Genomic DNA, 16,133 nt, shown 5'->3' on the forward strand with positions numbered 1-16,133 from the left:
AAATAAAAAATAAAATTTTAAAAATTCTTCTATTTTTCTCCATCTAGCAATTATAGCCATTAGATTAAGTAATAGACTCTTTATTACATTTCGGCCTGTTTGGTGGGTAGTAATAAACGATGGTGATGAGAATGAAAAACTAGTGTAATTTTTGTTGAAAAATCTCTTGGCTACCTTGATAACTATGTTTGTCCAATTCCAATCATCTCATTTTCTTCATAAAATTCATTCCAATGCATTATTATTGGGAATGGAAATTTATAAATAAAAAAATTTTTGGTGATTAAAATTTTACTATCATGGGAATAATATAAAACTTTTGATGAAATTTTACACTACAAATCATTTTCATTACTTAATACCACTAACTAAACGGATAGTTTATGTAATTGTGAGAATCCTAATTCAATTCAATTTTATGGGTGGACGTCTGGACGATAGGAATTAGTGACACAAATTTCAAAACATAGAAGAATCGTCAAAAGTTGATGCAACATATTACGTCATCAATAAAAAACTTCCTTCCTCAAAGTTCAATTCCCTTTGTCCCATATAGTATATAGTAAGCGATATTTACGTTTCACATGAAAGAGTATAATTAATTATTCACCCCAATTTATATAAAGTTTTATAATTTTTTAATAGTCATTTCATTATAAACGTCTCATTTTATTATTTAAAAATTTGATTACATTTTAATAATAAGATTTTTCAACTTTAATTATTCTCTGATTTTAAAAATATCTTGTGCATAATTTAAAATTTTCTTAAATATTATAATTTACCATCTGATTAAAAGACGGTCTTTCACGTAAGCATTTCAGTCATTATAGTCAACATCCTGGTCTAAAAATAATCATTTTTGCTTATTAAAAGAATTCACATTGAACGACTTACATGACTATTAACAGTGCACTTTAATGTGTTCACACTGATCAAGCATCTAGACCTAGTTCTAAAACCCCTTGAAGGGTTGCAAAGACAAATGAGTGTTTTTTAAAAAAAGTTATATTATGTAATAAATAAAGAAAAAATAAGTAATTTAAATTAAAAAAAGTTAAAATGTATTAATGAGATAAAAAAATAATATACTATTATTTAAGATTAAAAATGATGTAAAATAAGTAGGAGAAACCAAAATAAAAAATAATAATGAATGATTGAAACTAGTGAGTAATAATCACTTTATTGATGTATTAGGGGGAACACGGTTCGGTTTGATCTGGTCTAACACTAAAATCAGATCAAACTATAAATTCCGGTCTAGAAAATTTTCAGACTAGACCGGACCGTTTAGATCATCGGACTGGACCAAACCGTTATAAAACGGTTTGGTCTGGTCTAGTCTACTTTTTTTTATTTTTATCAAATTAACACATGTGTTTATGCAAATATTTCTGACCTACAGTCACTAATTATAATAATTTGTAATTAGTTAATAACATCAACATCATTCAAGTATATTACTATATAAAAATAACTAAATGTTGAAATATCTAGATAGCAACTTATTTTTAAAAAATATTATAATTTTCGACCACAGTACAGTTTGCGGTCTGAAAAATAAAAAACCGAGATCCGATCGTAAACCGTAATTTATTTTTAAAAAAACCAGACAAGACCATTTAGACCGTAGACCAGACCAAATACTAAAATTTCTATTTGGTCCGATTTAGTTTACGGTTTAGACCAAATTTTTTGTTCCGCCTTATTCATGTTGGGTTGCAGTTTCCTCACGAGTGATAAAACATTTTGAGATGGGTACTCTTGTAGTTGATGGTTAATAGTGGTTCAATTCTCATTATCTATCTTTATCTTTTTACGTATAAAGATTTTCTAACCTCCTATGAAATTAAACCTACATTTTACGTTACATACATGAACTATTATTGACTCCAAATAATAAAGCATGTGCAAGACACGATGTTGTGATTCAGGGGCGTGCTGCAAACAAAAGTCAGGTACATGGCTTATTTTCTGGCTCAAAAATACGCTCCCAAAACACAACACAACTCGCTTGGCTAGTGTTAAGAGGCACTCAATCATCATCATCATCAATTTATATCCCACTCAAAATCAGAATCTGGATGAGAAAAGGTGACGGAAAATTCATACTCGTACTCCTTTGAGAGGGAATACTAGAGAAAATCGGTCAATTTTACCCCAAAAGATGAGATCCCTGCATAGAGAGGAATTGATTAAGCACTGTTGCTACCTACAAAAGAACTACAATAGCCAAAACAAAGATTGGGATAAAATAATAGACTCGATGCGTACAAAAAGAATAGGAGTAGGTAAGTTAACAACTAGGCATTAGGGCAAGAGAGATAACTAAAGAGATTTTTACTAGTCTAGAATGTGAATCTGGTATCTCCAACTATTTCTATCCCTAATCAGATCGTCGGTGATAAAATTGTCTAAATTTGACTCAATTAATCAAAATTAAAATCTAATCAAATTGTCAAAATATTTACTTACAAACCCGCCTCAACGATTAAGTATAGACCTTTAGTTAATAAGACATCGGTCATCCAACTTGACTCAGTCAACAAATGATACTTTTATACTTCCTTCGTTCCACTATATTTATTATATTTAACTTTTTACGTAATTCTGTGTTATTTTGATCATTTATTTATTGAATTATGCACATATAAAAATTATAAAAAGTTAATATTATGAAAGCATGTGGTGATACGATTCAAGCAAGATTCCACTTGATTATATTTTTTCATAAAATAAGCTTAAGGAACAAATAGTTCAAAAATAATATGTAGCAAATATTTCAGAACGGAGAAACTTTCGCTTGACCTTTACATAAATACAAGAACACAAACACTTAACAAAACAAAACAAAACAAAACCACCCCAACCCAAAATGACACCAAAACTCCTTATTCTCTATATACTAGTCCTTCTTTCTCTAAACATCCTTAACAGTTCAGAAGCTCAACCAGACACTAATGGCTACACTTGCACAACAAACAGCACAATCATCAACTATCCATGTCAAACATATGTCTTATACAGAGCTAAACCTCCACACTTTGGAGATCTTGCTTCCATTGGTGATCTTTTTGGTGTTAGTAGACCAAATATTGCAAAACCCAGTAATATTTCCAACCCATCTTTCTCATTAACCCTAAATCAACCCCTTTTTATCCCTATAACTTGTGGGTGTTACCCAGTTAAGAATCAAACCCTAAAATCTCTTTCCTTTGCTAATTTAACTTACACAATCAACCCAGGTGATACTTTTTACTTTGTTTCTACTGATCATTATGGGAATCTTACAACTTACCAATCAACCATGATCGTCAATCCTACTCTCGATGTTTACAATCTTAAAATTGGGAGTGATGTTTATTTTCCCATCTCTTGTAAGTGCCCTAATAAAACCCAATTGCAAAATAATGTTAATTTCTTGGTTACATATGTGTTTCAACCTAATGATAGTTTGGATAAAATCGCTTCTTTATTTAGGGTTTCTAAACAATCAATAGTCGATCTAAATGGGGATAAATTTGATGAATTTGATACACTTTTTGTTCCTGTTTCAAAATTAACCAAGCTTAAACAGCCTCCTGGGGTTAATCAAACTAGTAATCCTTCTACTAATCAAACTATAGTGATTAACACAAAAAGTAATCATAAATCTGCTGTGGTTGGTTTAAGTATAGCATTAGGAATTTGTGGGTTGATTCTATTTTTGTTGTTTGTTATGTGGGTTAGAATCAATTCTATGCTTAGAAATTTGAAGGAGCAGAAAGAATTAGATGTGAAAAATGCAGAAAATGTAGGGAGAGGTGGTGTTGGAAGAGGGTATTTGAAGGAATTGGAACAGAATATGTTGTTAGCTGATGTTTCTGAGAATTTGGATAAGTATAAGATTTATGAGATTGAAGAAATACAGAAGGCCACTAATGGGTTTAGTGAGAAATGTGTGATTCAAGGTGCTGTTTATAAGGGTTTTATTGATGGGAAATGTTTTGCTATTAAGAAGATGAAATGGAATGCTTATGAGGAATTGAAGATCTTGCAGAAGGTAATTTGTCTTTGTTCTTTATTTATTCAACCTATTTTTATTGTCTTGGTGATTATATTAGATCTTGTGGCATGCAAATTTGTGTTATTCTTTTGGTTAGTAATTAGGAAAAGTTATCTACAATAATCACCTATATTGTCATCTGCCGACAATTTTTAAATAATTCAATCTTCGTATATGTTTTTACTAAGAGTAATTTTTGCCACATTTTAACGCTAAAATGTTTTTCAGTAGAGAGTTAAAATGTAACAAAGGGTGCTCTAAGTAAAACATATATATAAAGTTTGGATTTTTTAAAAATAATCATGATTCTTAAAAGGAAAGTGAGCATAGAGTTGAATGGAATTGCAATTTGCAAGTGTGATGCAAATGGGTATAAAACATGTGTCCCGTGGAATGAAGATAGTGCAGAACCCGTGATTAGTGGGTGACACAACCTGACTTAAAATTGGTATCCTTAAATGAGGTTCAAGGTTAGTGAAGATACCATTACTATCTAGCTAGATTCCCACTTTGTTTTTTAAGATAGCCGTAGTAGATAGGTTGTTTGGTCATAGTATTTGACTTTTTAAGCTTAATCCATTTATAATTGTATGCTTTTTTTTTTCTCAAAATAATCTTAAAAGAGTTGAGAATCCTTGTTGAGTAAGTTCCTATATTATCATTTGAGTGATATTTCTAAATTGGTTTTATGAGCGGAATGTATTAGGTATGATAATGTTGTTATGATAATGTGGATGATATTGTAGGAATATATTTCCAAATTGCAATATTTTGAAATTTTAAAATAAAATTTTAAATTAGTGGAAAAAATTTTCTATTTGTGAGCTTAGTAATGGCGGCTGTTTTATAATCGTGGTGGTTGAATGATTTCTAAATGGAAAAAAGTACAAGTTCTAACTTTTAGTAGTTGACCCATCAAGCTTGATCCATTTATAATTACAACTATGTACGCAAATAACTGGTGGATGTTTTATAAAAAAGTGCTATGATTGTTGATTAATGATTTCTATGTAGAAAAAGTACAGGTTCTAATGTCAATGGATGAGTCTTCACATAATGACATCTTCATCACAAACTCTTTCCTTCATTTCATTATATCTGCTACTGATGGTGATATTTTCCCACTCGACATATTACAATCGGGTGCGGGTATTTCCAAAAGGAGGAAGTTTAAGATAAACTCCTAGTCTCCTACAGACTTTTTTCTAATTTTGTGTTAAACCGGCTTGATTTTTCATTGATCTGTGTCATATGTTACACACTAGTATAGGGTTGCACGAAAACTCAATACTCCTTGTGTGTTAACCTAACTCGGTTGTCGTTCTTCAGTGTTATATATTGTACAATGGAAATCTGCCTTTTTCAAACTATCTTAGCTCATTCAATTTTGATCTATAATGTCGAATATGATTTAGTCGAATTCAGGCCACTCTTGAAACATATATATCATGTTCGTTTACAGGTAAATCATGGAAACCTAGTTAGGTTGGAAGGATTTTCGATAGACCCTGAGGATGCTAGTTGCTACCTAGTTTACGAGTACATTGAAAATGGATCGCTTTGTTCGTGGCTACACGAGAACAAGGGAAAATTGAACTGGAAAGCAAGACTAAGAATCTCTGTCGATGTTGCAAATGGTCTTCAATACATTCACGAGCATACGAGGCCACAAGTGGTGCACAAAGACATCAAGAGCAGCAACATTCTCCTCGACACCAATATGCGAGCCAAGATTGCCAATTTCGGGTTAGCAAGGTCTGGATGCAACGCCATTACAATGCACATTGTTGGAACCCAAGGGTACATCGCGCCTGAATACTTATCCGATGGTATAGTCTCACCGAAAATGGATGTTTTTTCATTTGGGGTTGTTTTGCTTGAATTGATTTCTGGAAAGGAAGCCATAGACGAGGAAGGCAAAGCACTTTGGGGAAGTGCCAATGAAATTTGGGAGGGTCCGGAAGAGGAAAAGGTGAGAAAATTAACGGGGTGGATGGACACATATCTTCAAAAAGAGTCGTACTCAGTCGAAGGGTTGATGAATGTGATGACTGTCGCGATTGCTTGTGTTAACAAAGATCCTTCAAAGAGACCGAGTATGGTTGATGTTGTGTACGCTCTATGCAAGAGTGATGATCTCTTCTATGACATTTCGGGAAACGAATTTTCAACTTCTCTTGCTGCAAGATAGAATATATATATATATACCTATAGTCGGGATACATTAGCTACGATGATATATATATATATATATATATATATATATATATATATATATATATATATATATATATATATATATATATATATAAAATGGAATGAGGTTTGCGAGTTTTTGCTGTAAGTTGAGGTGAGTGTGCTTTCTTGGAACATAAATAATACTCTTATAGTCCTATATGTTACTACTGAATTTGTAAGCTTCAAGTGAATATATATATATATATTTATTGTTGTTTCAAGTAAGTTGTGTAATTTAATGATAATTTGATAAAAAATTGCGAAAAATATTTTAAACGTGAAAAATTGTCTAATTGAAGTTTGCTCGAACGAGTTGAGTAATTGCTCGTTTGAGCAAACATGTTTGAAAGGAGATAGATACTTGAACCAAAATCTTGCATGTTCAAGCAAGAGATGAGAGCAGTTGCTTTCGGAATTTGTTTTGTCCTTCGGTTTTCTAAGTTGTTGATCATCCTTTAAACTATTGGTTTTGCCACAGTAATTGGCTACCCATTGTCCCGACACAAATTATCTGAGTACCCGATTATCTGAGTATCCGATAACCAAGTTTGGATTAGAACATGTGCCTCCAATTTCAACAATATCATAAAATAATGCTGACTCTTCATCTTCAACGCCCAGAAATGGAATAGCCCTCCTTCCCTTCTTTATCCAGATTTTTACACTCAAAAGTCAATCAAATCCAACAAATGCAGAGCTAAAATTATTGTCTTACCAAACCTAACTTCCGGAGATGAGAGCAATCCCGGTGTGTGAATCTTCAAAACGGTTTTTCTTGAGCACCCACCACAAGATTTGGCATCGACAAGTTATATAAACTGCAAAAACAGCAACAAGTTGAAATACCAGAATGCAAATGATTTATTCTTTATCATAACTCATCTCTACAAAATCACAAGGTCTCGTTGTTTTACATGAAGCAGGGATGTGGGATCGGCATTCCGAAGTGGCACTGTTTGAGGCTTTATACATTTCTAAACAAAAAAGATGAAACCACCCAACTCGCATTGTCAAATGATAAATTAGAATTAAGTGTTCTTCCTTTGGCTCTCTCGTATCAACGTAATTGTGATCATCGAGCCCTGATCAAGGGCAGCAACCTTGAGTAGCACTGCCGGCTCATAAAGCCAGGACAATCTTGTCCTTCAAATTGAAGGACATCTAAGACCAGGCGTGGGATCGAGCAGCATGCTGTTCTGATCTCCTTTCTCGCTTGTCCATTGGGCAAGAGAAGCAACTTGATAGGCGCGGCAAAAGGCGGATTTCTTCCAGGATGACCTGAAAGAGAATAGGCTCCGTCTTGGCTCCGTGTCTACTTGGTGCGTGTGAACTAAGAGATACTGCTTGACCTTGATGTATATTCTCCAACCAACATTGAAAACATAGACGACTTGTTATCCATCAACCGCGCAGGGCTGTCAAACTCTGCCACTCGACCTGAAATTAGAAACAACCTCTTTGTTATTACCAACAAGGGTAAGATTGCATGCATCCGAAACTACAAAACCTCAGTCTGGTGGGAGCCAATTAATGGCATTGGGCTAATGGAATGATGATAATATAAGCAACACAAAGTGCGCATCAAATGATGGAAGATCGGTAGTTCGCCATAGTTAATACCGGAAAACCAAAGGGCGACTACTTTGTAAAAATGCCCAAAACATATTGTAATTGCACAAAAGGAATGAGCAGACTTACCATCACTAAGGACCAAAACGAAATCGCTGTCCATGACAGTAGGTATTCTATGTGCTATGGTGACAACCGTGCAGTCCCTAAACTCCGCTCTTATTATCTTCTGAATAAGATTATCTGTGGCAGTATCAACGGAAGCAGTTGCTTCATCAAGAACAAGTATTCTTGCCTGCTTAAGCAAAGCACGTCCCAAAGAAACAAGTTGTCGTTGTCCCATACTCCAGTTTTCACCATTTTCAAGCACTATAAGTGAAGCAAAAATCAAATTGTAAATTGAAAAACCAAATATATTTATCAATCAAAGATCACTTCTACCCCTCGGTCACTTATATGAATACAAACCTGGTGAATCAAGCTTTTCACCTCTGAAACGAATAATGGATCCAAGCTGTGATTTATCGAGCGCCTGCAGCAAAATAAGGTTGAAGCAATTGATATATCAGACAGCCACAGAAAACGGATAGAACCCGGGAGTTTCAAATAGATCATGCATAGGTTCTGTTAGGCCGTGACAATTCGTCACACAATCACCCCATGGCCCACTTACGTGGATACACCCACAGGGCACCCATAGGCTCGGGCCCAAAAACCCACAAATAATGAGCGTTGACTTGCATACGCACTAGATAAGGTTTACTCTTTCCCAAAACCATATGGTAATAGGAGATTCACCCATCAAGTATTACGCAAGTCTACAACCCACTCTTTTAGCGATGTGAGATCTTCTTCACATGTGAAGTATTTCCAACAGGTTTCATAATAATGTAAAATACAGCTAACTAGGACGTGTACTATGATCGTCCTAGAAATGCAAGTAACTATGTTGGACAAGATGTATATATATTCAAACAAGATAAAAGGGAGCAGGGAAATCCAGGAATAACCTGCCAAATTTCCTGATCAGAATGTTCTTCAAGAGGATCGAGATTGCCCCTGATGGTTCCTTCATATAAGGATGGGTCTTGAGGAATAATACTCAAACGACTTCGGAGATCATGAAGCCCAATTGTGCTAATATCTATGTCGTCAATGATAATCCTTCCAGATGCAGGCTCAACCATTCGAAATAACGCCTGAATCATTGTTGATTTACCACTGCCAGTACGTCCAACCACACCAATCTTTTTCCCACCAGGGAATGTGCAATTCAAATTATGAAGCACGAGCGGAAGGTTTTCCTTATACCGCACCTGTCAATACAAGGGTCAGCAAAAAGAACTCAAAAAAGCTTATTCTTAACAACTAGCACACAAATATCCCGGCGACCTAAGAAATGAAGTGATGATGAGTGCTCTTCAGGACGGGAAGAAAAAGAGGTACTAGACTACTAGCATTGATAGTATCACAAATAACGTAAGAAACCGAAGAGACTATCGTCTAATAGTAACAATCTAGCAAACAACAGCAGACCTTCAGATCAATCAGCTCAATAGTCCCCGTTTCCGGCCATGCAGCTGGAGGACGACAGTTCTCAATAACAGGTGGAGCTTCACTTGGGATTTCAGAATATTGATTAATCCTTTCTATCGAAATGATCTTGTTTTCAAGCTTGCAAAAGCTAAGTATCCACCGCGACAAACGTGCATTCAAGTTTAACCCATATGTCACAGCAAGGCCAGCCATACCTATCAAAAAATCAAGTGCATCAGCATTACGAAGAAGATTATATATGCAGACTTGTCGAACTTATTTTATTAATCTCTTTCTTGAATTCCATTAAGTGGATAACAAGACTCAATCTGATCGGAGTAAATTCTATCAAGCTGTGTTTTGAAATTGAAAAGAGTTACATACTTGGATCAATAGCTCCCTGAGGGAAGCTGACGAGCAGAACCATACAGAAAGCAAAGACAAATGTGGAAAGCAACTCCATACGCAAGCAAAGCCATTCGATAGCGGAAATGCTGCAGAAAAATGGTCGGGCAAAACAATCAAGAAGGTAAAGGTTTTTCTTCATAAATCGTTTTTCTTGGCCAAATCCTCTTATTGTGGCAGCTCCAGCAATTGACTCACCAAAAAGGTGGATAACTGGGGATTTCTGGATGCTTACAATGCGAACCAATTCTCGTGAAGAAGCCATGTAGTATTTCTGCAGTAATACATACATCGCATGATTTCATATATATTCTCCAACGCAACAAAATGATAACCAAAAAAGAATACTAAATAAAAAGACTATTTTAGGATCATACATGATTACTTACATGATTACATACTGATTTCCTTGTGAATTGCGAAGTATGGTCAATTTTGGGCTATTTTAGGGTTATTCTAAGGGAATTGCTAATTCAAAAAGCGAATTAACGGGCAAATTATGTTACACAGATAGACATCCAATAGTGTCCCAGCATAGACTAGATGAGGAAGCTTGCAAAAAAATTTCAGTTCATTTTCTTAAAACAGAATTCAGTTATAATGCATTACCTGCAACCACAAGCAAATAATAGCCATCGGAATAACGAGAAGCAACACTTGCCAAGTGACTTTCATCATTACACCCACTATACCAAGAAGTTGTATCGTTGTAGAAGCAAATCCACCAAGTCTGAAAGGAATATCCAAATCCACAACACTCTGATCAACAGAAACCTGGCATGTAAAGATTTGTGAGAATTAGTACAAAAATATAAGAGGGCAGCAGCCAATGTCAAAAAAAACGGAACAGGAGGAGCAAAGGGAAGCTGTCGGGCACTGACAGAAAACGTACACGATTAAGTATCCGTCCAGCTGGAGTAGAGTCGAAAAACGACATAGGTGCTCGAAAAATGCACCTAAGCATCTTCACAAACAACTTTTGAGCAGCGGCCAGCCCAAAAGTCGCCACCAAAAGAGCCCTGACGAAAACAAACCAGGAGCTGCCGAATGCAAGTGCCATGTACACAAGAAGAAGTGTCAAACTGCTAGTCTTAGGACTGTCCCCTTCTGTTTGTGGGTTAGCCCAAGCCATCCACCAACTACTAGCTATTTGCAAAACTTGAAACAACGTTTGTGCGAGGATAATGAGCGGAATCAGCATTCCTTTATAGGCTGCTGCCATATATGACAAATAAACCTTCATACTAATTTTTCCTCGTTCTCTTTCCTCCTCTTGAACTAGCTGCTTTTTTCTTGCTCGTTTCGCCTTCTTTTTCTCTTTAATTGCTTTTCGTTCGGGAGATGACATAGTAGGCTGCACTTCCTTTACTAAACTAACATTACAGCTACTAGATTCGTGATCAATGTCATCAATATCGTTCTGTGGGCTAGAATCCTCGTCAGAATCTTCTGATGAGTGAGGACCTATGTCCATTGCTTCAATTGCTTCATGATGAGCAGATACTAGGGCATTGAAATCTGTGCCAGACTGCAAAAGATCATCATATTTCCCTGCCTGTACAATGTGTCCTTCTCTGAGTACCTGCAGAAGTTGAGAGATTTAGAGTTTTAGAATACAATACATGATTATGAGTTGCCGCCTTCCTTCCCTCCCCTGACCCTGCTCATAGTTTTTCTATGGACGGGATACACTGGGTATGATAATGATGATAAGGCTACAATAAATGATTATGCAAATTAGACAACTCTACTTCCTGCTCATAAATCCATCCTAAAATCTTGAAAATTGAAAATTAATGTAAAATGTTAAGCTTAGAAAATGAATCAAAATACCTATTTTGCAAAGAAACGTGAAAAAAAACAGGAATTCGATAATTAATAACTCCAATCTATGCCTTGTATAGCATAGGTGGATTTGGCACTTTACTCATACAGATTCTTGGGAGAACAAAAGCATATAATAAATCCCCAGTATCCTAAACCAATCTTCCCCCTGATGTTGGGAGTACCCACTAATTGTACAGAAACCAGAAAATTCAGACTGTACTCCAATAGTATTACCTCTCCTTCTAAACTTGAAAACCCACTAGGGGCACGAGAATAAAGATTTTCAAGGCAACGACAAACCCATTATACGATGCAACTAGTGATGAAAATTCATACGACAGCAAGTTTTGTAATCTCAACTAGAATAGGCATCAGAAGCCTAGAACTAAAGTTTGATACTTCGAAGAACTCGGAAACTTTCAGATGACCGCTTACTATTTCCCTCTCGCAATAAAAACCAACAGAAAATCTAGAATGTAGCAATTGTATATGCAATGTCAACATCAAATAGAAAATCTAGAAAATCTCTGGCCGCATCCTCCTTTATGTGTACGGGTTGCCACATTCCTTCCCTCCCCAGACCCTCATCATAGTTTTCTATAGGCAGGATACATTGGGTACGATGATGATGATCTAAAGGGTACTAAAATTAAAGTAGTATACAGAATAAGTTATGCTATCATTAAAGACAAGTTCATCTCTTATATTGACATAGAGTTCATACCAGTATCAGGTCAGCGGCAGGTAAAAATTCAACTTGATGTGTTACAAACACCACAGTTTTTGAAGCCAGGGCGGTCAGTATGAATTCCTGCAAAAGACCAAATTTTTTTTTTTAGAAAACGAATTTTCATCTAGATACTAGTACAAAGCGAACTACGCGAAAGTGCATACAACCTTATACAAAAAAGACGCAGTCTGAGCATCGACAGCACTGAAGGGATCATCAAGTAGATAAATATCAGCGTCCTGATAGAGGGCTCGAGCAAGCTGCACACGCTGTTTCTGGCCACCGCTAAGGTTTATGCCTCTATCTCCAATGATTGTTTGATCTCCATGTGAAAGATTTTCTAAATCTTTCTTCAATGCACAAGAATTAAGAACACTCTTATACCTTGGCTTATCCATTGGACTTCCGAAAAGAATATTTTCTTCGATAGTTCCCGATTGTATCCATGCCAACTGAGATACATAAGCTGCAGAACCACATACTTTAACCTGATAAAAAAGAACCAGATAAATAAGCAGTCAGAGACATGGGATTTTCTTAAACTAGAACTTGATCAAACTAACTAGTCAAATATGGACTCACTTCACCAGAGATCTTGGGAATCTCCCCAAGAATGGAAGACAGGAAACTCGACTTTCCAGCACCAACAATCCCACAAACAGCAACAAGCATCCCTTTTTCAAGCTTCATTTCGATCCCTGATAAAGTCCGTCTCGACGAAGACGGATCCCAGCAGAATGATCCATCCGTAATCTCAATGGCAGTTTCTGTACTTCCCCTTGGAAGTACAATAGTAGCATCTCCTTGAAGTTCTTCCTCAAGAAGAAACGTTGAAAGACGATCAAGAGAAACTTTGGTTTGTGCCATCATTGACACCAAATCCGGGAAATTTCTAAGTGGCTCTTGGAGAATTCTAAAAGTGGCAAGAGCAGATAGAACACTTCCGGCTGTCAACTCGCCACCTAACAATATGCAAGTAGCAAAAGTGATGACTGCCACAAATATGGGAGAACCCCAGAAGATAAATGTGATAAAAGCCTGAGAATAGAGCGCTTTTCGTAGCCATTTGAACTCAACAACCCTCATATCCTCCAGCATTTTTCTATACTTATCCTCCCAAGCATGCAACTTCAACATCCTCATATTCTTCAAACACTCAGAAGTTGTCCTCATTCTTTCATCCTTTGCAGTCATTAACTTGTCTTGATACTCTTCTTGCACTCTAGCTATCGGTACGGTAACAACAATCGACACAATTGTCGCAACCAACGTCGCTAAAGAAGCAATTCCTACATTCTTATATAGAATTGCCAAAGCAAGGATGATTTGCAATGGTAGCATCCATATATCATGAAGATACCAAGAGTAATCCCCCACTCTTTGAACATCAACAGCCATATAATTCACAATTTCTCCACTAGTATGACTTTGCCTAGCAGAATTAGACAGCTTAAGACCCTTTCTATACACCATTGCAGTTAAAGCTGACCTTACATGCATACCTAAAATGTCAACCCCAATGTACCATTGCCGGGTTGCTAAAGTCTCTACTAACTTAGCTGAAAAGAATATCCCAGCTAGAATATAACCCTCATGGGGAAAAGTTGCTTTCCCTCCTAGATAATCAACAAAATAGCTAATCATGTAAGGACCCACATACGAAACGAGCGTAGTCAGGCCAGCAAAGATAGCATTACAAGCTGCCTCCCTCCAGAATGACTTCAAAATTGCCCAAGCTAATGAAGGTTGCTTCCTAGGGGTTTCAGACTTAAGCTTTTCCCAATTTGAGTTCAAAATTTTGTAGTTAGCCTTAGAACGGTCTCTAGGAGCAAGAAGTGGGATATCCTTAAGCTCAAGTGGTCTTTTAGCACCAAGGGAAAGAAGGGAATTCAACCATGAAATAGTGGCTAAGCTAAAAAGACCAGCCCCACTATAAGGGGTAACCCTTAAACACCCAGCTTCTTCTTCAAGTAAAGGCTCTTGAAGATCAGGGTATTCCATGATTTGTATCCCACTAGAACCCTTAAATGCTAGGAACCAAAGGAAACCAATTGCTGGGGTTGCAATTATATTCCCAACGACATGAGGTGACAAATGCTTAGACCCGTCTACCCACAAAATTCTACCATCAAAATATAAAGTACACAAAGAAATGAGTAAAGATACAAACCACCAAACTCTTAACAATAATGGAAATCTCTCTGACGCCCTATATTTACAATGAAGTGTCATAAGGCACATAACCAACCAAGCTAAACCTTGACTAATAGGCCAACATATAAGAACCCAACTAGCTACATTTCCATGGGATACATCCTTTATAACTCTTACCAAATCAAATCCTAACAAAACTGTTTGCACTAACAACACATAAAAGCAACTCAAAACTGACAGTTTGTACCAAATTCCCACTACAATATCACTTAGTTCATAGTCTAAACCTCGACGAATCGGAACTGAATTCGGGTTTGAATCATTCTTAATCAACCTAATACGGCCCATACAAGTGATGAATTGTCTTGCAGAAACTAGCAATACAAACACAAAGAAGAAGGCCAAATTAATGCATATTGACACCCACTCCAGTATAGGAATACCCAGGAACTCCCTAGGTAATCCTAAGCTATTAGTTGCCATTAACAATAAGCTTAATCCTGGTAATGAAACAATCGATTCAAATTAGCAACTGGGTATGATCCAAAACCAGAAATTATCTTCTAGAAAAGCAAATAAATTTGATCAAAAAGAGTAAGTCGGTTATGGAGAAATAGTACCAAAAAACACAAGACTGAACCAAATTAAGGAAATTTTGCCATCTGGGTATAAAGCTCATAAATTGAGACAGCTCACTTATAGAAAAAAGACAGAAGAAGAGAACACAGAGCACATGAAAACAAACAGATTGTTTATCATAGAATGTGAAGAAAGAGAACAAAGAAAAATGACCCACCAAAAATCAGAAATTTGTCTCAACTCCTCTTTTACTTGCTCAACAAAATTTGAAATTTTGAATCAAACCCATCAAAGATTTGACCTTATTATACCTAAAATCAATCCTTTCTAACCCAAATGAACACCCTTTTCATTCTATAAAAGCAAACCCATGTTTATAATGGGGTTTTCACTTTTCACTCTATAAATTTGAGTACTGATTTGGAAAGGTAAGTGAGAAGAATTTATTGGGACAAAAGAAGAGAATTGAATGAAGGAGAGAGAGATCTCTTTTCTCTCTTCCCTTGGCTCAACTAAGTGGGTCTTTTCAGTTCCCTTTCTCACCTAATTTGTCTGCATTTGTAGACGTTGGTTTCACCGCCCTTGGCGTGTTAGGATCGAATTTTGCTTTGTGAGTTGAGTGTTTTATCAGTTGCATGTGCTTTCTTTTGTCGACTAACGTTGGATGCTTCATGCTTGGATCTATCTTATATACTCCTCAGGACAACCTTTGCCTAACGAACCACTACTACTAATGATAGTCATGGGTCAACATTCGGGTCTTGCATTTTTCTATGGACTCTCGAGTATAGACTATAGTGTACGTGTAGGTTGAGAGAAGGGCGACTAAAACGAACTTATAAAAGATACTATGTACTAACTAAGATAATATTCGATTGTTAATTCATGTGGTTTATCTCAACCACCCTCATTTAAAGTAGAATATTCAGTGCGTATGCGTATCCACACTTCTAGCTTGATGGGCTCTCGTGTGAGAGGGAGTGTTAGAGTATATAACATATCTTGGCTCAACCATCAGCTTAAACTTTTGGTTGAGTTGATTCCTTG

At 36.2% G+C, this 16,133-nt stretch overlaps 2 protein-coding genes across 4 annotated transcripts; one reads left to right on the plus strand and one right to left on the minus strand.

The window, feature by feature from the left end:
• Positions 1-1,773: 1,773 nt before the first annotated feature.
• LOC130813931 (ABC transporter C family member 5) lies at positions 1,774-15,751 on the minus strand. Of its 3 annotated transcripts, XR_009042264.1 has the most exons (13): positions 12,936-15,751; positions 12,521-12,841; positions 12,348-12,434; positions 10,689-11,378; positions 10,406-10,570; positions 9,776-10,070; positions 9,392-9,606; positions 8,866-9,171; positions 8,324-8,387; positions 7,985-8,224; positions 7,201-7,723; positions 7,002-7,104; positions 1,774-2,179 (listed from the first exon to the last, which is right to left on the minus strand). XR_009042264.1 is itself a non-coding variant. In XM_057679857.1 (11 exons), exons 1-11 carry the CDS (start codon positions 14,988-14,990, stop codon positions 7,617-7,619), a joined length of 4,545 nt encoding a protein of 1,514 aa, XP_057535840.1. In that variant the 5' UTR covers positions 14,991-15,751; the 3' UTR covers positions 6,431-7,616. The 3 variants fall into 3 exon arrangements, 1 of the variants encoding a protein (XP_057535840.1); XR_009042263.1 differs by lacking the exon at positions 1,774-2,179 and having other exon boundaries at positions 6,431-7,104; XM_057679857.1 differs by lacking the exon at positions 1,774-2,179 and having other exon boundaries at positions 6,431-7,723.
• On the plus strand, positions 2,851-6,355 carry LOC130813932 (serine/threonine receptor-like kinase NFP). Its single transcript, XM_057679858.1, has 2 exons — positions 2,851-4,045; positions 5,511-6,355. Exons 1-2 carry the CDS (start codon positions 2,879-2,881, stop codon positions 6,237-6,239), a joined length of 1,896 nt encoding a protein of 631 aa, XP_057535841.1. The 5' UTR covers positions 2,851-2,878; the 3' UTR covers positions 6,240-6,355.
• Positions 15,752-16,133: the final 382 nt, after the last annotated feature.

The sequence above is a fragment of the Amaranthus tricolor genome, chromosome 5, assembly GCF_026212465.1.
Source record: "Amaranthus tricolor cultivar Red isolate AtriRed21 chromosome 5, ASM2621246v1, whole genome shotgun sequence".
NCBI classification, from domain to species: Eukaryota; Viridiplantae; Streptophyta; class Magnoliopsida; order Caryophyllales; family Amaranthaceae; genus Amaranthus; species Amaranthus tricolor.